Below are 26,926 nucleotides of genomic sequence, written 5' to 3' on the forward strand. Positions count from 1 at the left end.
AATAATAATAATAATAATAATAATAATAATAATAATAATAAAATGAGGTAAGAAAGGAAGCCAGGCATGGTAGTCAACATACTTCAAGATTCAAGAGGCTGAGGTCAGAGAATCTCAAGTTTAACAGCATTCTAGGCTATCTAGTGAGCCTCTCAAAAGTACATAAAATTAAGAGGAGGCCATTGAGCACACTTAATCCAATCTGACCAGCATATTTTATAAGGGGAGAAAAGGTAGGGGCAGGAATATAGCTCATCTTGTAGAGTACTTGCCTGGGATACAGGAAGTATTGGGCTTCCCATTTCCAGCACATGGGAATGGCAGTACATACTTGTAATACCAGCCAGCATTTGGGAGGTAGAAGCATGGGGATCAGAAGTTCAAGGTCATCCTTGTCTACATAACTAGTTTGAAGCTAGCCTGGGCTACATGAAAGCCTGTCTAGAAGAAAGAAGGAAGAAGAAGGAAGAAAAGGAGAAGGGGGAGGAGGGAGAGAAGGAGAAGAGGGAGAGGAAAAGAAAGAAGAGGAAGAACAAGAACAAGAAGTACAAGAAGATGAAGAGGAAAAGGAACAAGAACAAGAACAGAACAAGAACAAGAACAAGAACAAGAACAAGAACAAGAACAAGAACAAGAACAAGAACAAGAACAAGAACAAGAACAAGAACAAAAAGAAATGCGAGCATACTGCAAATCGCAAGGACTAAATATGCAGAGAAAGGAGCATGTAGGGCCACAGCATAAAGATGGCCACAGGCCTGAAGAAAAAACAAACCTGCCGGACCCTGCTCTTAGATTTGTAAGTTCAAAACAGGAAAGAATTAAAGTTCTGTTGTTTATCCCTCTGGCCTATGGTGATTTAAGTAACCCTAAGGAGAAAAGTGACATAAAAACGTGTTCTTAGACAGCTGTGTTAACACATAGCACCCAGGAGGCTGAAGCAGAGGGACTCAGAATTCCAGGCTTGCCCTCTGACCTTAGGGAGGACATCACCATTCTTTCTATTCAAAACTCCTAAATTTCATGAGGGTTTAGCATTCTATCCTTAATCTGGCACACAGTACATGCTCAGTAATATTTTTTAAAGTAGGTAGGAATGAATAAATAACTAACTTATTCAGACGGAAGCCCTCGGGTTATTCTATATGTGATACTGAATGCAAGAAGTTTCCACTTCTGTGGAATACTCCCGGCACAGCTTCCTAATGCTTTAGTAAGCTGCCACGATCCATTCTTACTTATAACTTCCTGGTGCCACCCTACCATTTCTGTCACATATAGTCAGAAAGAAGCTATATTAGAGCTCAGTTCAATCCTCCATATCCTCTTGGAAAATGCATGCTGAATACAATTCTACTTAGTTACGATGACTTTAACCCCTTAAAAGGAAAAAAAAATACAGGGATGTAGCTCATCAGTAGAAGAGTTGGTAACCTGGACACAGCCCTGGGCTTGATCCATAAAACCATAGCAAAAAAAAAAAAAAGTTAAAAACAAAACTTGCTACTACAATAGGGCACACTGTCTGATTTATGCATGTCATTTATTCTCGGATTACATAAAATCCAAGATTATCTAGGGAAGAGGAAGTCATGCCAAAAAGTAGTGCTATCTGCAAAGAGAAGATCAATGAAGGCTACACCTTACCATTTTTTTCTATAAATTCCTATACAGAAGATATGTTTAACTACACTAAATATATTTTTCAAATCGTGGGTGTTGAGGCTTGGTCTGTTGCTATGTATTGCAATGCTAAATTCTGTCTAGTTGCCTCAAGGCCAGTGAATTCTCACAGTGACTAATTTTTGTTGTGTAAAATTTGCTCCTCAGTTTAAAACTATTGGTTAAATTAAAAAAAAAAAAAAAAGAGCGGGGCAGTGGTGGGTCACACCTTTAATCCCAGCACCTGGGAGGCAGAGGCAGGTGGATTTCTGAGTTTGAGGCCAGCCTGGTCTATAGAGTGAGTTCCAGGGCAGCCAGGGCTACACAGAGAAACCCTGTCTCGAAAAAAACCAAAACAAACAAACAAAAAAAATGACTACAGCCAATTCCTGGAGGGATTAGAGGTAGGTGGATTTTTGAGTCTCCTGGTTGGGGATTGCAAGTAGAGGAGGGAGAAGAAAGGACACTGGGAGAGAGGAGGAAGCCACCATGAGAGGAGATGGACCATGAGCACATGGCCAGGAGAAACAGCAAGTATTTGGGGTACACCACTGGGAGATTGCCAGGCCAGCAGTTAGAAAAGTTGATTAGGGTCATCTCCCAGTAACTGCCAAAGCCAAATAAAATAACCCCAGTCTGAGACTCACTCATTCATAAGCTAGGTGGGGATAAATTTAAATTGTTTCAACTGCACTTGGGATTGGAAATTTTAACACAGGACCAGTCAATTGTTACTTACTTTCTTGTTTAAAAAGGGGTGCTTTTTGGAAGCAAGATTCAAATGTCAGAGGTCTTGGAAAGATGATGGTTGAAAAAAATTAGGCCTCACCTGGAAATAATGTTTAAGGAGATATGGATGACAACCCACCACTCTATGACCATTGTTAAATGAAGGATGACTCCTGTTTTTATATGAGAACACTTATGTATTAAGTAAGAGTCAATACGACTTCTAATTAAAATAACGGAATGTTCTACCTAAAAATCCTACTCAGAGGAAACAAGGAGTAAGAGAATATATTGTTATTAATCTAACAATTCTCTTTTTTCTCCCCTGAAATATCATTTTTTTTGTCTCGGTGCTAGATCATTCCCATTAACAGACTCACTCACTTTCAAAAAAGCAAGCAGGAGCTGGAGAAATGGCTCAGTGGTTAGGAGCACTGGCTGCCATACCACAGAACCTTGGTTTGGTTCTCAGCACCACACTGACAGCTTACAATCATCTGCAACTCCGCTTGCATGGGATCCAATTCTGTTTCCTTTCATCTGTGAGAGTCAGTCATGCACACGATACACACACATGCACGTGGGCAAAAACACTCACATAAAGTAAACAAATCTTTTATTTAAAAAATGTTTAAAAGAAGGAAAAAGCAAGGAGCCAGGCATCATGCCAGCAATCCTAGAACTTGTGAGATGGAAACAGAAGGACCATGAATCCACGATTATCCTCAGCTGTGTAGTGAGTTTAACACCAGCCTAGGCTACATGAGAGCCTGTTTCAGAAGAAAAAGTTTCTTGAACCTGTACTTACTATTAGCTAAATCTCTGCTTCTTTTTTTACTCTGTAAACAAACTCATAAGAACTATATATGTTCCCTGTCTCTGAGTCTCCTCTTTAACCTCTTGAGTAAGGTTCCGACCACAACACCTAAACTGTTTGCATTGCGGTCATCAACTACCTAGTCCAAGAGTCCACACTCAGCCACACTGGACACGGCAGGGAAGTGCGTCTTCTCACATTTTGGCTCCCAGGACATGGCTATTCTACCTCCTTTGACCTCCATTTCAGCCCCATTTACCAGGCTCCCCCCTCTTCTCAGATTGCCAGTGCAAGTAAACCCTACTCTACTGGCAGTCATACAAAAGACCACCACATACAATGATGTATATAGTACATGTAGTGGCTATTCCTGGTTGTCAACTTGACTATATTTGAAATGAACTACAATCCAGAATTGGAAGGCTCACCAGTGAACCTAATCTGGAGNCTGGGAGATAGAAGTTTCTGATCTGGATCTTGGTATGGAGATCTTGAGACACAGTGGTGATTGAATCCAGAAGATTAAGACAGGGAGATCTCCGAGTCCACGGTCATCTGGGATTAAAGGTGTGGTGGCACACACCTTTAATCTGGGCTACATTTAATCTGCTGGGGACCATATAAGGACATTGGAAGAAGGGAGTCTGGCTCTCGCTCTTTCGCCTTCTTGCCGTGTGGGACTCAGCAACTGCTAGATCCTTGGACTTCCATCCACAGCTACTACTGAACCATTGTTGGGATTTGGACTGCAGACTGTAAGTCATCAATAAATTCCTTTACTATATAGAGCATATCCGTAAGTTCTGTGACTCTAGAGAACCCTGACTAATACTTGATGATGATAATAATGTATGATTGCCAACTGCCTAGTGTATTTCTTACATTATACTTTTGGTTATTTCATAGTATATTACATACAAATAATGTTCACTGCAAAGTATAGCAATGAATTATCCTGGCAGCAGCCTCACCCATCCAGTAATTACAGCATCTCATGATTGTATCATTTTTCCCTTGTGCTTGATTATTCTTGTTCTTTTGTTTGCTCTGCCTCTACAGACACTGGGCTGAACGCATACCTTGGAGCCTATGTATTAAGTAGGCCATACCACACAAGTTAGTTTAAGTACACTCTATGGCATTCACATAACAATGAAATCAACCTAAGGCTGTATTGTATGTCCTACAAAATAATTCTGTTGACTCAGTCACATTCCAAGTTTCTGAACAATAAATGCCAAGGATAGTGGCACAAACCTTTAATCCAAGTACTTAAGAGGCAAAAGCATGCATCAAGTTCAAGGACAGTCTGATATAAAAGAGAGTTCCAGGACAGCCGGGACTACACAGAGAAACCCTGTCTTGAAAAATAAAAACAAACAAACAACAAAAAAGTATCTCTGAACAAGAAACGAAACAGTCACCAGGTGAAAAGAGAGCAAGGGAACATGAGGAACTCTTTGCTAGCTGTGCATCTGACAGGAGACTGATAGCCAGACTATATAAGAAACTCAAATATTAAAGACTCAAAGAACCAATAACCACACAAAGAATGGTCAAATTTACTGGACAGTTCTCAAAAGTATAAATGACTCAAAAGTGTTTTTTTAAGTATAAATAAAAAACAAATAGAGGGGCTCAAGCCCATATTTATAACGTTCAGCATCCTTAGTACCACAGAAATGTAAATTAAAAGTATACTGAGACCCCACCTCACCCCATAAGTATGGATATCAGCAAGAAAACAAACAGCAAATGCTGTCAGGGATTGGAGCACTCACACACATTGGTGTGGGGGGGTGTAAGTTAGTGTTGACGCCATGAATTTCAGTATGGGTCCTCAGAGACCTAAAAGTAAAACTACCCTTGACTCAGCTTTTCCCACTGCACAAGGTATATGCCCTTGGGACCCCAAATCAGCATAACAGAGAGATAATCTATGCTTAATGCTGCACTACTCAAAATAGTTAAAAGGTAGAACCAGCTTAGATGTCCATCAGCAGAGCAACAGACCTCCCACCACCAAAAAAAGATGTTATGTAATACAAAATGGAGCTTTATTAAGCTGTAAAGAAGAATGAAATAATATATCATTGTCAGGAAAATGGATAGAACAGGAGGTTATATTAAGCAAAAGATGTCAGACTCAGAAAGGCAAATATTATTTTTCTCTATATATAAAATCTAGATATTTTAAAATGCATGAGGGGCTGGTGAGATGGCTCAGAGGTTAAGAGTGCTGACTGCTCTTCCAAAGGTCCTGAGTTCAAATTCCAGCAACCACATGGTGGCTCACAACCATCCATAACGAAATCTGATGCCCTCTTCTGGAGTCTCTGAAGACAGTTACAGTGTACTTACATATAATAAATAAATAAATCTTTAAAATAAATAAATAAATAAATATTTTTTAAAAAAATAAATAAATAAAATGCATGAAAGTAGAAGGGATACAATTTTAAGGAATAGGGGAACCAGAGAGAGAGACAGAGAGAGATGTACACAACCCAAGTGATCCTGTTAAAAACCAATCAGATGAAGAAATCCCCCAGTCAGGAGCAGTTTGACACTTCTCTGATGCACAGGGGAGAGACAGAGACACAGACAGACAGACAGACAGACAGACAGGCAGGCAGACAGACAGACAGAGACAAAGAGAAAGAGAAGGGGCTGCCTGGCAGGCAAAGTCAAGGCAGGTCAGGGTCTGTTGGCAGATTTCCCAGCCTGCTGAGGTAAGGAACAATAAGAGGAGGTGAACTTGAGGCTCAAGGTTAAGAGCTGAAGATTATATTGACCTTGGTGGAAGGAACAGGGAGGTTTCTGGAATGGGAACAAACGTCTTGTGTTCAATTTAGTAAAATTGTTTGTTAGCTTGTGGCTTTGCTTTCCACAATAATGTAGTATAAAAAGGCTCTGAGAAAATATACTTGCTCACTAGTGTGGTGAGCAGCCTTACCATATCTGCATCTTGCATCTTTTTTCTATCTTTCCTATAATCAGCCTCACTTCCCCCCACCCCCAGAGGAGTGTTCAACTTTGCCCTGGCCAGTCTGATACATCCCCCTACACATCACAACTTTCAACAGCTTCCCACTTCACTCATAAGAAAAGGTAAGGGACCTAAAATGAACTCTCATACATGATCTGGCCTCTGTTAACATTTGCCGTATGTGCCTACTAAGTACTCACCTGAGTCTATGTTTACTTTCTCCAGAAAGTCAAGCAGATCTCAAATGCCCATATCTGGCCCTTGTGGGTGCCAGGAATACACACACACGCACACGCACACACACACTTACATACATAAGCAAAGCACTCATACACAGAAAGGGAAAAATAAGTATTTAAATGAAAACCACAGCACTTAAAGGGCAGAGTTAGGAAGAAAGATCAAGACTACCATGGGTTACATAACAAGATCCTGACTCAAAACTAAAGTGCCTACTAAGGGGAACCTGAAGAGATATAAGGTTTATTACCCCCACATAATCCAGGAAATACAGTCTGTAAACTTTACAGGGATGTGGTGGTTTGAATATGCTTGGCCCAGGAAGTGGCAGTATTAGGAGGTGTGGCCTTGTTAGAAGAAGTGTGTCACTGTGGGGGTGAGCTTTGAGACTTTCCTCCTAGCCACCTGGAAGTCAGTCTTCTCCTACTTACTTCTGAAACAAGATGAACTCTCAGCCCCTCCTGCTGCCATGCTTTTCCACCTTGATGATAATGGACTGAAACTCTGAACCCATAAGCCAGTTCCAATTGTATATTGTCCATTGTGAGAGTGGCCTTGGTCATGGTGTCTCTTCACAGCAATGGAAACCCTACGACAAGGGTCAAATGATTTCAAACCACAGTTTTAAATGTAGAACCATTTTCAGACTTACAAAATCTAACCATTATGTCCTAGATAACATTCCTCAAGAAGCTAACGGAGATTGTACTCTGGGCAAATGTAGAACAAGACAGAATCTAAGAAACAGCAAAGACAAGACTGTTGGGTGTGGTGGAGAATGCATGTAATCTTGACAGTCAAGAGGCAAAGGCAGAATTCTGCCAAATTCAAAGCCAGCCCGGTCTTCACAGGGAGAACCTAGCTTAAAACAGAGAGACAACAACAAAAGACAAGACTATACAGCAAGGAAAAGTCCCAGGATGATGGGACAGGCAGATGGCTCAGTCAGTAAAGTTCTTGCTACACAATCATGAGGACCAGAGTTTGGGGCCCCAGCATCTACAGAAGAGCTGGCTTCAGCAGTATACATCTGTAATCCTAGCACTGGCTTGAGTAAATGGAGAGCATAGACATAATTTCTGAGGCTGGTTGGCCAGCACCCTAGCCAAATAAATGAGCTCCAGGTTCCATGAAAGGGTTGGTCTCAAAAAATAAACTGAGGTGTGACTAAGGAAGACACTCAACATACACCTCTAGCCTCACCATGCACAGAGACAACATGTATATATCCACAGGCACGTGTGCTTCTGTGTAGCAATCTCCTGAAATGAAACTCTCCATCATTAAAACACGAAGGTTAGAGGGGAGATACAATAGTAGATTATCTTAAGAAGACTCTCAGATCAGCCAAGCTGCCCAGAACCAGAACCAGAACCAGAACCAGAGCCAAGCCACCTGTAAGGGACTCAGATCAACTGAGCTGCCTCGAGAGGACACTCTCCAACTTGTTGAGCTGCCCGCAGGTTATGCAGTGCACTCTAGGTTTCCAGCTTTTCACGGGCTGCCATCCACACTGCAGTGGGCTCTGTGATACAGCTGCCTTTGAGTCATGTAGTCTTCTGTGAGCAACCCCTCGTCCATACTCCTTCAAATAACCACAATAAAACTCATTGCTTGACCAAGCTCAATTTTGGTGGTATCCTCACTTTGGTTTACTGTTGGTTCCCTCCCTGGAGTGAGTAGACATTTGATCATGTCTCCCCAGGAATCGTAGTCACGAATGTCCCAAGCTTCTGACCTTCAGGCTACACTCCTCCTCAGTTACCTAGCAACAGTAAAGATACCTGATTTTTAATAAAGAAGCCAGAAATACACACTGAATAAAAGAAAGTATCTTCAACAAATGGTGTTGGTCAAACTGCAAGTGAGGAATAGCCTTGGACTCATTGGGAAAGAGTTTCTAAACAAAATACTACTTACACGCGCACTAAGATCAACAGCTAACAAATGGGACCTCATGGAACGGAGACACTTCTGCACAGCAAAGGACACCACTATTTGGACAAAGCGGCAGCCTACAGAAGGAAAAAGTTTTTAACAACTGTATATCCTATAGAGGACTAATAAATAAAATATATAACAAATTCAAAACTTGGTGTCAAGAAAACAAATAACTCAATTTAAAAATGGAGTGCAGATCTAAACAGAATTGTCAAAAGAGGAAACTCAAATGGCTGAGAAACACTTAAAGAATGTTCAACATCCTTACTCATCAGAGAAATGCAAATCAAAACTACTTTGAGATTTCATTTTCCACCTGTCAGAATGGCTAAGATAATAAAGCAAGTGACAGCTCTTGCTGGCAAGATGTGGAGTGAAGAAGAACACTCATCCATTGCTGGTGGGAGTGCAAACCCTTACAGCTATGATGGAAATCAGTGGGGTGCTTCCTCAAGAAGTTGGAAATCAATCTGTCTCAATCATATCATTCCTGGACATAAACCCAAAAGATGCCTCAACCTACCACAGAGACACTAGCCTAACCATGGTCACTGCCACTTTCATAATAGCCAGAAACTGGAAACAACCTGGATGTCTCTCAACAGGGGAACGGATAAAGAAAATGTGCTACATTTACACAGTGGAGTACTACTGAGCTGTTGAAAATGCCTTCATGACATTTACAGGCAAATAAATGGAACTAGAAAAATATCACTGAGTGAAGTAACCCAGACCTCGAAAGAAAAATATGGTATATATTTACTTATATATGGAAATTAGCTGCTAAGTTGATGACAATCAAGATACATCTGTAGAAGTGCAGAAGTTAGGTATAGAGTAAGGGACTATGGGCAGAAAGATCTCTCTAGGAAAGGGCTATAGATAGAAAGTTGTATTATGGATGAATGGAGAGGGGCTAGAACAGGGGGATCAAGTGGGGATGGTGAGGAGAGAGGGGGATAAGTATAGTATGGGGAGACACAGATAAAATTAAGGACCATTTGAGGGGTAGTATGGAAACCTAATACAGTAGAAGATTCCTAAAATATATACATATATGAAAGTGATACAAGTAAAAAGACAGCCCAACAGGACATTTCTTGTCATGAAATAAAGTTTTCAGTACCTGGACTGGGTTACATCTAATTGAATTGTTGGCCAAAGGAGTCCCACGGGAACCCTCAAATAACCCAGGCTGCTGCTGCCAAGACAATAAGTTACTCTCCACAAACTGATGGTGTTGTTACTGAGAATGATACCTACACAACTCATTGAACAGAAAAGTCAAGTTGGTGTCTACATTGAGCCTATAGCCCTACATTCTAGCATCTTTGGCACATGCTTTAGTTAGGGTTTTACTGCTATGAAGAGACACCACAACCAAGGCAACTCTTAAAAGGACAGCATTTAATTGGGGGCTGCCTTACAGGTTCAGAGGTTCAGTCCAGTATCATCAAGGTAGAAGCATAGCAGCATCCAGGCAGGCATGGTACAGGAGGAGCTGTGAGCTCTACCTCTTCATCTGAAGGTGCTGGGGAAGACTGACTTCCAGGAAGCTGGGGTGAGGGTCTTAAGCCCATGCCCACAGTGACACACCTACTCCAACAAGGCCACGCCTCCTAATAGTGCCACTCCCTGGACCAATCATATACAAACTATCACAGGGTCAATGTAACGTATGTATTCTACATCTTCATTTGAAGGCTACTAGGAAAAGACTAGCTTCTAGGCAGCTACCAGGAGGGTCTCACAGTGACACGTGTACTCCAACAAGGCCACACCCACTCCACAGGGCCACACCTTCTCATAGTGCCACTCCCTAGGCCAAGCTTATAGAAACCATCACAGTCCAGGGAATGTACTCTGCATGCTAGCCAAGGAGGAATGGAAATCCTCCACCAATCCAGCCACAACCCTTTGGTGTGCAAAGGTATCCATCCTCCAAAAAAGCTAATGAAATGGTGGCATAAAACTTGTGGGAGTAGGCCAGGCAGTGGTGGAGCACACGTTAAACCCCAGCACTCAGGAGGCAAAGGCAGGTGGGTCTCTGAGTTCAAGCCGACCTGCCTGGTCTACACAGACCAGCTAGAACTACACAAAGAAAACCCTGTCTCAAACAAACAAACAAAAACAAAACAAAAATACCTTGTAGGTGTAACCAACTAATATCCAATTTGACTTAAGGCTTACTCCACAAGATAGAACCCATACCTGTCACTGCTTGGGTGACCAAGAACTCAAGACTAGGGACCCAGGCACCATGAGTAAAAACAAATACTGCTGGTTTTTAAAAATACAACTCAGTGATAAAAATGACCCCTCATACCATCCTGCTCTACTCATAGATCGGTGCCTGACTCAGCCATCATCAGAGGGGTTTCCTCCTGCAGCAGATGGGAACAAATACACAGACTCACTGCCAGACATTATGCAGAGAACCTTGGAACACTTAGCCCTAAATGGGATGTCTCCATCAAATTCCCTCACTCCGGTCTCAGGGAACCCTATGGAGGAGAGGGCACAAAGAGTCTGCGAATCAGAAGGGATGGAGGATACTAAGAAAACAAGGCTCTCTGAGTCAACATGACTGGAGTTCCATAGGAACTCAGGGAGACTGGGACAGCGCGCACAGGGCCTGCATGAGTCTGCACCCGATGGGGCCCTAAAGCTGAAAGAAAGGAGAAGTGAACACACGTTCCCATGCCTAACTCAGAATCAATATGCAATCACACCTTTATCCCCAGCACACAGGAGGCAGAGGTGGAGAGATCTCTGGGAGACAGAAGTCAATCTGACCTGTGAAGTGAGTTCCAGGACAGCCAGGACACACAAAAGCCCTGTCTCAAAGAAAAAAAAATCCAATTGATAACCACTTGGCAATGAAATATTTAGTTTCCTCCAAGGGAGTCTCTCTGGGAAACAGACTGCTCCTCAGGGCAGGCTGCGTGTGCAGCAGCAGGTGGCTAACAGAACAAACTCAGCGGCCGCTGTGGGTGTTCCGTGTCTCATAATGCCCCATCAGGGCTTTTCCTTTTCTTCTTTTGTGACTTTATCTTATTTATTCTTATTGTATTTATATTATTTTCCTTGTCTATTTTTACCCTATAGGTCACACACGCACACACACACACACACACACACACACACACACACACACACACACACACACACACACAATGGTTTCTAGTTTCATAGGCCAAACTTACTTTATGGGATTCCTGGGTGTGAGATCAAGTGGTGTCTCTGTGCCTGCTTCCTGTGCCTTCTCTTCTCCTGGGCAATTTTCCATCTGTTTGTCTCGACCAATTACAATGTGTTACGTTTTGTTTTATCTTATCATATTTTATATTAGAAAAACAAAAATGTGTAGGAAATATTGCTTGTCTTATAAGTAATATATATTCAGTTTTTATGCCTGCATAGTTTTGTGAAGAAAAAAAAATACTGCAAGGGGTAGAGCTGGTTCTGGAGACTTTAATTGGGTGTTTAAAGCTCAGTTCATGTGCTAGGCAGTGACAACTCAGACCCCTTGGACAAAAAAAATGCATCAATTCATCTTTCTGGTTATAAGCATCTGAGCCTTCACATTTGGGATATTAATGAATGTCTTTTTGTTGACATCTTAGACATGTTTGATATTCTAAGTATGCATCTCTCTTGAGTACATACATAGGATTGAAACTGCTTAATAGGATATGCAGTTGCTCTAAGTTAATACTAGTTAATGGCCTTCAATTTGCTTACATGATTTTATATTTTACAAAAAAAAGAAAAGAAATAAATAATAAGTAAATCCAGTACCTCCAGTAAGTTGAAACATAATAAATGTGTCAAGAATCCATGATCTCTTGGTCTGGAGAGATGGTTCATTGGTTAAGAGTATATACTGCCCTTGCCCAAGAACTGAGTTCAGTTCCCATCACCCGCATCAGGTGGCTCACAACTACGGGTTCTAGGAGATTGGGCACCCTCTTCTAGACTCTGGGGGCACTGCACAAATAGTGTGCACATAAATGTACAAAGGCATATACACATACACATTAATTTTCAAAAATAAATCTTTTTTTAAAATACAGAAGCTCATGATGATATCAAAACAAACAAACTGATCACCTTTCAATGAATGTGAAAGAATCAACCAGTTCCTTTGTTTTATCCTATATAAGTACAATCTATAATTATACAGTGGAGAAGGAAAAGTTAGTTTTAGAAAAAAAATAGGACTAGGGATACAGCTTAGGGCGAAATGTGGTTGCCTATCATGGATGTGATTCAATGCCATCAAAAAGAAACAAGAAAAGGAAGAGGTACAGGAGGAGGGAGTAGAGGAAGAGGAGAAGAAGAGAAGAGGAAGGAGGAGGAGGAAGGAGGAAGGAAGAGGAAGAAGAAGAGGAGAATGGGGAGGAGGAGGAGAAGTCTATTGATTTTAACAAATATGTGAAGAGGACATGATAGACTTGTGATCATTCCCACAGAGCAACCATTCAGGAAATGATAGACACAGGCAATGATCAACTGCTAAGATCATTCAAGGAAATACTGATGGCAGCTGAGAACAGCAGCATGCACGCTTGGGAATCTAAGAGAAGAGGATCAGGAGTTCCAGGGATATATGGTGTGACTGACTCAATACAGACAAATCAAATGGGAAACTTTTTAATGGGTTCATACGGCTGACAGCATAGGGATCCACTGTCTGATTTTATGATATTTTATCACATTTATATGACAGCTTGTTTATATCACTGAAAAAAAAAAGCTATCATATATACATGTCAAAAATCAAAATCTAGGGCTGGCAAGAAGGCTCAGCAGGTAAAAACACTTGCCTAGTAATTTTGACGGCCTGAATTCTATCCCTGGAACAGACATAAAAAATAGATGTGGTGCTTCCAGTCTGTAATTCCAGCCCAAGCACTCCTATGGCAAGATGGAAGTGAAGAGAGTCAGCCAGAAGTTTGCACAGGAAGCTGTCCAGTGGCAGAAAAGACAAGCAAGAGATCCTCCCTTAAAAACAGGGCGGAAAGAGACAAGTCCCTCCTAAAACGTTATCCTCCGACTTCCACTCTCACCCTATGACATGCATGCACCTCTTCACTCCCCAGTGCGCGCGCGCGCGCGCGCGCACACACACACACACACACAGAAACAGAGAGACAGAGAGACAGAGACAGAGACAGACAGACAGAGACAGAGAGAAAAAGAGCCCACTATATAAATAAATAACATCTTTTTAAAATCAAAATCTTGGTCCGGTATAAGGGCTCTTGTATAAAGACCTGAGTTTGGGTCTCAGCACCCACATTAAACAAACAAACAAACAAACAAAGCTGGGCACAGTGGCATGCGCCCCTAATCCCAGCAATGGAGGATCACAGGGAAAACCAAGATGGTCTTTGGAGCTTGCTGGCATCTCAGTCTTGCCAAATAAACTCAGACGCACTAAATTCAAGTAAGAGCCCTGTCTCAAAAGAGCCTGGCAGACACCCAATGCCCTCCCATGGCCTCTGTAAGCATGGGCAAAAGCGTACATCCCGCACACTCTGTATACACACAAAATGAAAGCATCAAGGTTTTTTAAATGTGAAAAGTCCATCTTAATGGCCTCCACCTATAATTCGAGCTGTCAGAAGCAGAGGCAAGAAAATTACTGTAGGTCTGAGAACAGCATGAGCTACAAATGAGTTCCAGGTCAGCCTGGTCTTCAGAGAAACATCCTCACTAAAAAAGACAAAACATCTGGAAAATGCCTCAGAGGTAAAGTTGCTTGGCACATAAACCTGAGATTCTGAGTTTAGTCCCCAGAACCTACACGGTAAAGAGAGAGAACCAAGTTCTCCATGTTGTCCTCTGATCTCCACACCCACACTATGGCACACACCCCTGTACCCCTGTACCAAAAAACCCCAAACTTTGTAAACCTGCTTTTAAAAGGTGTCTGCACTGAACATCTACAGTTTTCTCTTTTGTCCCCAAACAAATACAGTACAACAACTATTTACATAGCTGTTGGCTTACCATTTACATAGCATTTATATTATATTAAGAATTACAAGTAATCCAGAGATCGTCTAAGTGTACAGGAAGAAAAGTTTAAGTGATGTGCAATCACTACACCATTTCCCATATAAGGAATATGAGCATCCATGGATGTTGGTAACTATGGGGAGTCTGGACCCAAAGACCAAGGACACCAAGAATAAATCTTAAGACCCTGACTTGAGAAAAATATAAACATAAATAAATAAATGACTAAAACAAACAAACAAACAAACAAATAAATAAATAGATAAATACTGGGGACTGGGGAGATGGCTCAGTGGTTAAGAGCACTGGCTGCGTTCCCACTGGTCCTGAGTTCAATTCCCAGCAGCCACATGGTGGCTCACAACCATCTGTAATGAGATCTGATTCCCTCTTCTGGTATGCATGAAAACAGAACACTCACATAGATAAACAAACAAATCTTTTAAAAATACCAGGTAAATTAATGTCAAAATCTAAATACCAGATATTTTATAATGTGGATAAATATATTTAGGTTTGATGGTGGTATAAGGTTATATTTTAAAAAGTAAATTTCTTCTCCTGGAACACATATCAAAATGTTTACATTTTGTGCTTCAAAATAATCTAAAAGAGACAAATGGAAAGTATTTGAGAATACTGATAAAACAAGAAGTATTAATTCACTAAACACGTGCCAAACACACACATTGTGTATGAATCAGTACTGGATGCTCTACAAAGTTAGATAATGCATAGCTGCTACCTCCACGGGCTAATGTGGGAAGCACCCACAGACAATGAAATATGCTGTACCAGGTGCCTTACAAGAGATGCACGGTGGAGATACCCACATACAGGGGACAGGGACTCTTAATCAGACTAAGGAGCTGGGTATGGTGTTCTATAGACCTGGTGTTTGAATGGAATAAAGAGCCCTGGCAGTAGCAGGGGGTGGCTTGCAAATGAAAGACACTCTAGAAAGAGAGGGCAGGCAGGCAGAAATGAGAGTGCATGGGAGTGTCACATGGGTTCAGTACAAATAGAAAGAAGAAAGCAGAGGGGCATAGGGCAGATGATAAGCCTGGGCTCCTTGTTAGGAAGAGCCTAAAAGGAAATGGTAAAGAATTTAACTTTGATTCCAAAGGATGCTGAGCAGGACTGGCAAGATGCCTCGGTGGATAAAGGGGCTTTGGCTGCTCACCCTAGCAACCAGAGCTTGATCCCTGAAACTGGTGGAAGGAGAGAATTAACTCTAGCAAGTTGTCCTCTGATCTCCACATGTGTGCCCTGGCCTGTGTGTGCATGCACACACAAACAAGCACACACAAACACAAATCCATGCATAATTTTTTTCAAAGACTTCGACGGGACCAGGCAACTCCTGCAGATCTTTCAGCAGGGGAATGGCATTGCCTTCAGTTTGCAGACAGCTGGGGCTCCTGAGCAGAGAATGCCCTGAAAGAAAGAAAGGCTGAGACTATCAAGGTTGGAGCAGATACCATTGTGGTAGTCCAGACTACAGAGAACTCGAGTGCTGACGGTGTAGGAGTGAGCAGATTCAAGATAGTTCTAGGAGTTTGCTTCTAAGAGCTGTAACTCCTTAAGTTTATCTTCTGAAACTAAAGATTAAAGGTAACAAGTTTAGGTAAAAAATACCTAAAGAAGGGTAAGAGTTTTCGAATAATTACTACCAAGAGGCCAATGCCATGGCTCACTGGAAGAGTGCTTGCCACTAGGACTGACAACCTGAGTTTGATGCCTGAGACTCTTGTCCTCTGAGCTCCCCAAGTTCACCACAGCACACATGTATATGTGAACATGCACATGCCATGCACCTAAATATGAATGAATGAATGAATGAATGAATGAATGAATGATGTAGAGGTAGGTGGCTCAGAGGTTAAGAGCACTGGCTACTCTTGCAGACAACCTGGCTTCAATTCCTAGCAACCACATGGTGGCTCCCAGCCACCTCTAACTCCTGTTCCAGGGGATCCGATTCCCTCTTCTGACCTCCACGGGGAGCAGGCCCAAGCATGTAGAACAGACACATATGCAGGCAAAACATTCGTACAATAAAAAAATGAAGAAACAGTTTTAAAATAATAAACAAATAGATAAATAAATGTAATAAAGTACAAAAAATCCCTCAGGAAAAAATCAGACAAGGCAGTGATGGGGAGGCGGGATGGAGGTTCTAGAAAGTGAGCCTGCAAAAACAGCTGTGGAGAGTTTTGGAACTTAGCACATAGCCCATTAGCATGCAAAATGTGGCGGCACCCCAGTGTCAAAAGCAAAAAAATCATGAAAAGGGTGGGTGCTGGTAAGAATAAAGGGGAAAAGGGGGATCATTTGGAGTCTAGTTCAGTCCTCAGTAAGGCTTCGGCCTTTTGTTGTTCAGGTCTGGGAGCACAGACATCATTTCTAACAACAAACTGTGTCACCACTGTAGCCCCACTTCAGGTGCAGTGCCCGAAAGAAAGTGGGCATTCAGTAGTGGGCCCATAAAACAGACCAATTCAAAGTGTCTGGTGTGTTGGGGGGGTGTCAATCCCATGAGAAGTTTGGTTTTTTTTTCTGTGGTGTCGGGAATCAAACCAAGGTCTTCATGCTTGCTAAATAAGCATTATAGCACTGAGCAGTGCGTCCAGCTCAGTCTCTTGATGACGCACTGCCTTGCCTACAGCCCTCATGGTATTTCTTTGTTCTGCTGAAAGCATCAACCTTTCAAACATTTAGAACACCCACTGTACCACCGTGGTCTCCCAAGTACCTCTTTCCTAATTATTCCCTATTACTAAAGTCCTTGGACCCCTTGACATTTGCAACATAACAACAGCAATTCTGCCTCCCACTCTACCCCATCTCCGGAACAAAACCAGGGCAATGTTCTAGCCACATTAAAAGGTAAACTTTCAGTACAGAGCCCCTCCTTCCCTCCAGCAATCACAGCAGGCACGCAGATTAAAATGTCAGGGACGCTGCAGTTAGAGAGTACAATGCCCCACGGTTATCTTCAACCAGCCCTTGTTCAATTTTACCTGAGCCACTTGACTGTGTTTCTCTGGGATGTTTTTCAGATGACTACATGGTACACAGACGACATTTCCATCTATGTGAACAAAAATGATTGTATTTATGATTTTCCTCCTAACCCAGCAGCTGAAGTTTCCTCCTTCAGAGGCAGATGTTAATACAAAGCAGCAGAAGGTACACAGCTATTTTTTTTTCAGAGAAAACCTAATTGTTTCCTGGTTTAGGCATTCGTCAGTGAAATCTTTCTTTTTCCCCATGTTTTATTGGCTATTTTATTTATTTTCTTTTCAAAGTTATTCCCCTTCCCAGTTTCCCCTCCACAAGCTTCCTATAACCCCCCCCCCTTTCCCCCTGACTCTATGAGGGCATCAACTAATTCTTAATGGAGCTGATCCTAAACACTCCCTTTCATGCCACGAGTGCGCCATGTGATGATATCTGCTTTCGTTCAGATTTTAAGAAGGAAATAAAATGTAATGGGTTTTGTTTTTCCTCCTACTGAATAACAGAACCCTAACATCATAAAGTTATTTAATTCAGCCCAGGAAGGGAAAAGCCAAATGTATTGCTACTCCGAATGAACTGTAGTTCAAAGTATATGGATATTAAGCAGTGTGGGTAATATAAAATGATGGGGCTTCGAGTAGATTTACTGAAAGTGGGCAGATAAAAAGCTCAGGAATGGACTCTGGGAATGGATGCAGGCAGTAAGGTTCAGAAAATGCTAGTGATTTCCCTCACACACACACCCCGCTTTCCCTTCCAGCTCTGCTAAGGCAGATTCAGCAACCACAGAGAACTCCAGTTTTTAGGGCTGTGACGGTGAGAAATTGTAAGTGACTCACTAACAATGAGGGCGCTGCTCCCAATATGGACAGGAGCAAAAATAATGATTACAATGACAATACGGAGACAGCAGCAGTGACAACAGGAGCGTTTACTCGAGGCCTTTGCTGGCTTAGCTGGTAAATTGCATTTAGAGGAAGAATAGGCAAGGGCAGTAATGTCTTTCCCAGTTATAATCATCAGAAATTAACCCAGATCAACCTTGTGTGCCTGAGCTGCGCTGAAGAAGCAGTCAGCCTTCTTTATGGTCACCGTGTGGTCTACTCCTGTTGACACTGCTACGTGTGCCTCTTCTTCCTTCTCCATTACTGTTTAGCTTTTTTTTTTCCTTTGGTTTAGTTTTGTTTAGAACTGACCTTTCCAAGTACCTAGGTAATAGCCCACGGTCTTCGGATTGCCATCGGGGCTCCGGTTCACGGAAAAGGTGGACTTGTTCCGGTAGCCAGTGGTGGTAGGCTAGAGGGGACAGAGGAAAGGAAAGGAGGCCAAGAGATCAGACAAGATCAAAGGGGACAACAAGAAAGGGAACGAACGGGGAGCAATGACGCTGACTTGGAAGGTATAGGACACGTGAAAGTCTTGGCTGGAATGATGCACATGGTCCCTAGCAGAAAGGGCTGCCAAACCCCCAAGAGCTCTGTCACGTAATGTGCTATCGCTCTTGACAGCACACTTCTGATCTATGCTGTTGCTTTGCTTTTGAATAGAATTTCCTTGCTATTTGAAAAAGGGAAAGAAATCTCCAGTCTTCCCATAAAGCAGGAACTAGCAAACCTGACCTGTCAAGAGCTGGAATCGATAAGCTGGGCAGGACATATGGCACCTGTCATAACTACTTGAGAGTGACACTATAGCCCCGAAAGCAGCCATAGACACAAACAGGTGAGCTCAGCCAGCTGTAATATAAAAAGATAGATTTGAACTAAAGGCCATGGTATGCCAACTTCTGCTGTGAATAAAATGCTGCTATTTGGACGCACCATTAGGAAGGCTTTTAAAGCCTGGAATCTGCCTATGGAGGTAATAGGGTCGTGGCTGATAAAGTAGGCTCTGTATCAGACAGTGCGGTGTATACGTAAACACTTTCTAGGTGTGTGCCCTAGGTAAACTGCTTAATCTAGGTATTCTCTGATAGCTCCATTTACAAAATGACAGGACCTATCCCTCAGGGCCATTGTAAATAGAAGAATGAGCAAATGATACATGATAATCACCTGACCTCAGCAAGTGCCCAGTGAATATTGCTGACCTCATTTCAAGGCCACAGAAGGTAAGAACGAGGGAGGCGGGGGCTTACGGAGGGTATAATGGGATGGAGGAGACAGCGGAGCCCCTCAGACTGGGGTGCAGCCACCGTGTCACTGACTCCATGGAGCACTTGTAGGTGAGACTCTAGGCTTTGTAAAAGTTTCTTCTGAGCTTCAAATTTCACCTGCAACAGAAAGAATACAAGCAGTTTCACTGTGAAGAATAGAAAAAGACGACAAAAGAGGTCTCTCGGAGATTCATGGGTTATGTGCTTAGCAGCTAACGGAAGCAAGAAATCCAGCACAGGCAAAGACTTAATAAGATGCTAAGGAAAGGTCAAGAGGGAGCTCTGCGTGAGCTCATCTTTTTATCTGACCTTTAAGATTAAACACTTAAAGTATATGTCAGCACTGCCCGGTAGATTGTCCTATAATGGAGATGCTCTGTCTGTGCTATACTCTTCACACACAGTAGCCACTAGTCACGTGTAGCTACAGCACTTGAAATGGCCCCAGTCAAAGGAAGGGCTCGTGGGAGAAATAGGGCTAGCCACACAACATTCTAGGATGTGTCAGTAATTCACCCAGGTAAACTGCTTTCAGAGACGCAAGTGGAAGGAGGAGCAGGGATCTACTACAGGGCTCTAATGGTCGCTCTTCAGAAAGTATCTGTACTCAGCCTTGTGCTCAGGCTCGCACCACACGGTCTGAATTCAACTTCCTTTAGAGCCATTATATATTGTGCTCCTGCCAGTCCAGTTCCCTGTAGCCTTTCCTGCTTCTCAGCCCTTCTGTTCTTATTTCTACTGGTCACAGCCCTCACCAGACCTCTCCAGAGTCCCAGGGAGTACCCACAGTATATGGATTTTAAATGTTTACTTGTTTTTATGTTCTTGTGTCTGAGTGTTTTCCTGCAAGTATTTCTGGTGCCCATGCAGGTCAGAAGACGGTGTTAGATCCCCTGGAACTGCAGTTACAGATGGTTGTGTGCTGCCATGTGGGTGCTGGAGATTAAACTCAGGTCCTCTAAAAGAACAGTGAATGTTCTTAAGCAGAGTCATCTCTCCAGCCCCTTGCTCTTTGTTTTGTCCTGGCTGGCCTGGAACTCATTATGTAGACTGGGCTCACCTCCAACTCAAGAGCCAACTATCTCTGCCTGCTGAATGCTGGGATTAAAGGTGTGTAGCGCCACGGCAAGGTTTTATTATCATTCTTACAACTGAGAGTATGTAAGTGTGTGTGTGTGTGTGTGTGTGTGTGTGTATACATGTAGGAACATACTGAGTGTATGTAATTGTGTGTATATGTGTGTATATATATATGTAGAAACACTCTTGCACTTTCTGACACAAAATGTAATAAGAACAGTACCACTTTATGCATATCAAATGGCTAAATAATAAAATTAGTGTATGAGGCTGGAGAGTTGGCTCATCAGTTAAGAACACTTATTCCTACAGAGTACCCAGGTTCAATCATATGGGTATATGATGGCTCACAACTGTCTGTAACTTCAGTCTCAGGGGATCTGATGCCTCTGACCTCTGGCAGAACTATACATGCATATGGTATACACAGAGACATGTAATAAAAAACAATCATACATACAAAATAATAAATAAGTCTAACAACTTTGTGAAAAGAAAGAAGAATATGACAATAAGGCTAGAATTTTCCCCCAAAGACCTACGGGTGCCAAAAGGGGTGCCACTTAGGGAATAGTATGAGAAACTAAAAGTGCATTGGGTGCTTGCTATATTCAATCTCTAGCACTGAATGGGTGTGGTCCATAATATCCTCAGAGAACCGAGAATGCCAGAAGATGGCTGACATATATGCACGTATATTCTTATACAGCCCACTTCAACTGAGTCCTGTTTCCTTCTTTCACCTAGCACGCCTCATGAAATAAATTGCTCCTGCCAAACATGAAATCTACATTATGCTCAAATGGTTCCCTAATACATCAATCCACTGAAACAAATTTGTTTTCAAAGCAAGCATTATGGCAAAATTGACTATACTTAAATTTAAACAGACACATGTGGCTGGTGGCTCCTGTGGTTGAGAAATTCAACCTCTCTGTCACTCATACACACAAGAATGACAAGGACAACAAAGAAAGAACATCAGCACTTGGATATACAAGCCTGGAGTTCATAAGCTATAAGGAGCCTCAAGGTTAAACAGACACATTACAAACCAAAAGTAAAGGCCTATGGGGTAGGTTGGGAACATGATTTCCTTGACACAGTGCTTGTCTGGCCTGTAGGAAACCCTGGGTTTAAGCCCAGAGACTGCATAAAGTAAGTGTAATAGTCTACTACTATAATTCAGGAGGCTGGAAGATCAACAGGTTCAAGGTCATCCTTAGTTACTTAGTGAGTTGGAACCAGCCTGGGATACATGAAACCTTGCTTCAAAAACAAACAAACAACAACAACAAAGAAAGAAAGAAACTATGTGGCAAGTGGACTGAAGTCTCTAATCAGGTTCTCCATGACTCTAGTGCCATTGTGCTGGAGGAGCTGGGGGAAATGATTCAAGCTAGACACCTACCTTGAGTTGTGCTTCATAACTCAGCCTCCAGAGTGGAGTCACAACATCAGCCAGCCTTGAATAAAATAATTCAGATACACTGTGAATTATCTAAATACATACTGAGCACCTACTAAGCATAAATACCTCCTGTCCCCAAACTCTCTGAGGTTTTACTTAAAGATACAACCGACTCTCATTCCCCCCAGGAGTCTGGGAGAAGAGCCCATTTTGGTGATGTCTATCTAGTTTTTAAGAAAGCAGAACAGATGGGCAAATTCAATATAAGAAAATTCCAGGTTTATCAGGCAGTAATTAGTCATATCACAAAAAGCTTTGCTTCTGAGTTCCTCTCAAAAGCTCACCTCCTTAATGCTTTTAAAATATACTTTGACCTTAAAAATACATTTGTCACATACAATGAGGCATATTGTATTTGGCTGTAAAGGGACTATTCATCTCCAATCCATCTAGCTTTGTCTGTCTGTTTGGTTGTTTTGAGGCAGGGTCTCTCTATGTAGCCCCGGTTGGTCTATAACTCTAAATGTAAACCAGTCTGGCCTTGAACTCATTCATCTGCTTCTGTCTCCCAAGCGCCACCATGCCTGAATAGTATTTTGATTTTGATTTTCCTAGTTTTTTAAAATTGTTCTAATTTATTTTTAATTTACTTTGGTTTTTTAGACACAGGACCTCATGTAGCCCAAGCTAGCCTCAAACTTGGGGAGGATAACTCCAGATCTTCCTGCCTCCATCTCCTGACTGTTGCAGTTACCAGTGTGTACCACCACACCCAGCTCCACAGACCTTCTTTAGTAGCAGGATGGTAGTTTAAGATCTCCTTTCCGACAAAGACTAACTCTAAGAAAAAGATATTTCCTACAGTCCTGAAGTAGTTCTATTCCTGTCCTGCACAAGGCATCAAGCCTGCCCTGATCACACCACTTCAGGCACTCACAGGAACCTTCACAATGCTGTATTAGTCAGATTAGCAAAACAGAATTTCGATGGACCCATAGATTCTGACCTGCGGAAGACAGAGAGCATCAGCTCGAGTCTTACCTCTCCTGCCAGGAGTCATCTCGTGCTCTACAATGCCTTTGTTTCCTCTGATATGTTTGTATGCTTGGATGCTTCTTACCTATCACGCTGGTGAAACCCCCTTTATATGCTCTGCCCAATAAGGACTGTGACAAATCTGGTGGCCTTGCAGTATCCCAGGGAAGCAGTCCTGGTTTGGAGAAGAAAGCCGCTCTGGAAAGGAATAATCTTGGGTTGTGCATTAGGACTCTTCTCTTGATGCCTGCCAATCAAAGACACACGCCATAATTCACCCATGAAAGGTGACTGTAGGGGCCCAACTCCTAAAGCCTTTAGTCATTTACAAACCCTATGGAACCGCAGCACCAGGCACAGTACTAGCACCATATATTCAGTAAAATATACCTCTTGAACACAGCTTAGGGCATGCAAGACAAAGCTTTAAGCTAGACTTGATTGTGTAGGCCTAAAAATTCCCATCAATTCAGAAGGCTAAGGCAGAAAGATCATGAGGCCAAGGCCCATCCAGGCTACACAGTGAGTTCAAGGTTAGCCTGGCTAACTTAATGAGATTCTGTCTTGAAATTACAAATAGTAGTAGTAGTAGTAGTAGTAGTAGTAGTAGTAGTAGTAGTAATAGTAATAATAATAAGTGAGCTGGGGATGTAGCTCAGTTGGCAGAATGCTTACCTAGTATGCACAAAGCCATGGCTTTAATTCCCAGCACTCAGGAAGTAAAATCAGGAGTATCAGAAGTTCAAGTTCATCCTTTGCTATTTTTATATTGCATTTTGAGACCAGCCTAGGCTATATGAGACCCTGTTTCCAAAAAAAAAAAAAAAAGAGACATAGAAAAAATTGGGTGTGGTAGTGTACACCTTGAATCACAGCACTTGGGAGACAGAGACAAGCAGATCTCTGTAAGTTGGCAGCCCACCTGAACTACATATCAATTTTTCAGGTCAGCTGGTGCTATATAATGAGACCCTGTCTCAAAATAAGAAGGTTGGGGGCATACCTCAGTAGTAGGATGCCTTCTTAGAATTTGTGAGGCCATTGGTTTACTCTCTAGCACTACAAATATAAATAAATAGATAGCCAGCTCCCCAAATAAAGACAGGAAGAAAATAAGATTCTGTCCCCAGGATACATTTCTTCAGCCAATCCCTTCCCTTTCCTACCCCCTACCCAACCGCCCATCAACCAACTGGTATTTAGTAAGCGCTTACTACGTGCAAGGAAACATGTCACAGCAATGCTACAGTCTAATACAGAAGATCAAATGGAGACACGGGGAAGACGTTAGTGAGGAATATGATAAACGTGTTTCTTGATGCCTGCTCAGGAAAGGCTTCTGAGAGCAGACGGCTCTTGTATGGGGAAGGAGAGACCCGTCTGAATAGTCCTGTAAGCACAAGTTATCCTACAAAACAAGAATGTCGACTACAGAGAAGTACCAAAGGCCAGTGACTCCACCTAGAAGACAGCAAGGAGAGGTGCTGCTGACTTAAAAAAGGACCAACCAGTAAGGCCAGGCACTACAAGGGCAAGGTGTAAAAGGTGTGCAAGGTGTGCAAGGTGGCACGGCTGTAGTCTCAGCACTAAGGAGGCAGGGGCTTGGCCTAGCCGATGAGTGAGTTCTGGAGAGTCAGGGCTGCATAATCAGATCCTGACCAAGAAGGAAAGAGAGGCGGGAGCAGGAGGGAGAAAGGGAGGAAGAGAGGGAAAAGGGGGAAAAGAGGGGTTGTTTTAAAAGGAAAAGAATCATTAGGATGAAGAAGCCCCACACATGGAGCTGGAGAGATCAAGGGAGGTATCTTTGATACGGGCACTGACACAGCCAGGATGATGATGTCTGACCCACAAAAGGGAAAGAAAGCAAAGAAAGGGTGGAGCCAGACAGCAGGGACAAATGAAAGTTTTGCCTTTCGGGAAGGAGTGCAGGTCCTAGTATCAAGAGAATGATAGAGTGAGCTTGGACTGTCTGTTGGCTCTAACACTTACTAGCCAGATGGCTTCTAGCAGGTTAGTCATTCCTCTGACATTTCTTTCATCTGTTAAACAGAGAAAATCATAATGATACCTACTTAGCGGCTATAAGAGCTAAGTAAAGATAATTAATAAAAATAAAATGTACTGCCAAGGGAGAAGATCAATGATACAGCTCTTGCCTAACAGGTACGAGGCCCTAAATCAAACCCCCACACTACATGAAAAAGTGCTCATCTGAAGATTAAAGAGAGATGGCATCTGTAAAACTCTAAGCACAGTGCCCAGCACCTAGCGGAAGCTCCTCTGTGTTATTACTGACACAATGCATTTAAGGCTATTATGGACCTGAATGGGGGAGGCAATACAGATGGAGTGCACAAGAAAGGAATCATATGATTAACTCCAAGGACAACTCTGACACAGTTGCTGGAAGAGTTAAGAAACGTGACTCTCTGAACACAGTGGAAGGCGCTGTGTCTCTCAGGGCAGTTATCAGAGTGTTCCAATAGAGAATCCCTCCCCCTCCATTCCAGGGCATCCCTTCTGTCTGTTTACCTTAGGGTATGCGCTATTTAGGGCTGTTTGTTTATTTATCAATGTGACACAAACACTAGGGTATTCTGGGACGAGGACTCTCAAGTGATAAAATGCCTCCATTCAAACTGGCCTGTAGGAAAGCCAAGGGTGTGTTTTCTTGATTGATGCAGAAGAACCCAGATCACTGTGAGCAGTACCAGCCAAGGGCTAGTGTTCCTGGGTAACATAAGAAAGCAGGCTGGGCAAGCCATGCAGAGCAAGCCAGTGGGCAGCACCCCTTATCCGATTGAGGGCTAATATCCAAAATCTATAGAGAACTCAAGAACTGAACTTCCCAAACACCAAATAACCCAATTTAAAAATAGGGTACAGAGCTAAACAGAGAATTCACAACAAAAGAATGGCTGAGAAGCACCTAAAGAAATGTTCAAAATTCTTAGTCATCAGGGAAATGTAAATCAAAATGACCCTGAGATTCTACTTCATACCAGTCAGAATGGCTAAGATCAAAAATTCAGGTGACAGCAGATTCTGACGAGAATGTGGAGAAAGAGGAACACTCCTCCATTGCTGGTGGGATTATAACTTGGTTCAACCACTCTGGAAATCAATCTGGCAGTTCCTCAGAAAATTGGAAACAGTGATACCTGAGGACCCAGCTATACCACTTCTGGGCATATACCCAAAAGACAACACCCCCCCTCCAACATACCACAAGGACACATGCTCCACTATGTTCATAGCAGCCTTATTTGTAATAGCCAGAAGCTGGAAAGAACCCAGATGTCCCACAATGGAAGAATGAATCCAGAAAATGTGGTTCATTTACACAATGGAATCCCACTCAGCTATTAAAAATGAGGATATCGGACACAGCTTCTGGGAAAGATCCCGTTTCTGGCTCCAGTAACCCTGTGCCTTTCCCCACCCAAGGAGGTGTGGCCACCAGGGAGGAGTCTCAAGGCCTGAGCCTGAAGGAGAGCCACCTTTGCTCTGGTGCACTGCCTGGGAGAGGGCAACCTGCAGAAGTGACACAGCTTCTGGGAAAGATCCCATTTCTGGCTCCAGTCACATGGCATCTTTCCCGCCCTAGGAGGGGTGTCTGCCCAGGAGGAGTCTCAAGGCCTGAGCCAGAAGGAGAGCCATCTTTGCTCCGGTTCGCTTAGGCTCCAGTTTGCACTAGCAAGAGTGTGGACCACAGAAGCTACACAGCTTCAGGACAGACAGAAGCAACCTAACTTCTGGGACAGACCCTGTTTCAGGCTCCAGAAATTTGGGCACCTTCCTCGCGAGAGGAAAGGT

At 42.7% G+C, this 26,926-nt stretch overlaps 1 protein-coding gene across 6 annotated transcripts in view; it reads right to left on the reverse strand.

The window, feature by feature from the left end:
* The window catches only part of Trmt2b (tRNA methyltransferase 2 homolog B), a 54,124-nt gene that overhangs the window by 20,709 nt on the left and 6,489 nt on the right, over positions 1-26,926 (reverse strand). Inside the window, exons 1-6 of one of the 6 annotated variants that reach the window (XM_029534452.1) lie at positions 23,786-23,816; positions 23,117-23,357; positions 22,076-22,130; positions 19,567-19,701; positions 18,626-18,725; positions 17,429-17,499 (exon numbers count right to left, since the gene is read on the reverse strand). In XM_029534452.1, the coding sequence (XP_029390312.1) occupies positions 17,429-17,499; positions 18,626-18,725; positions 19,567-19,701; positions 22,076-22,130; positions 23,117-23,357; positions 23,786-23,804 (621 nt within the window). In that variant the 5' untranslated portion in view covers positions 23,805-23,816. Of the gene's footprint in view, positions 1-17,428; positions 17,500-18,342; positions 18,726-19,566; positions 19,702-22,075; positions 22,131-23,116; positions 23,358-23,785; positions 23,817-26,926 lie in introns of those variants that run through there. The other 5 variants (XM_021188410.2, XM_029534453.1, XM_029534454.1 and 2 more) reach the window with 5 other exon arrangements.

This window comes from Mus pahari, chromosome X (genome assembly GCF_900095145.1).
Source record: "Mus pahari chromosome X, PAHARI_EIJ_v1.1, whole genome shotgun sequence".
NCBI classification, from domain to species: Eukaryota; Metazoa; Chordata; class Mammalia; order Rodentia; family Muridae; genus Mus; species Mus pahari.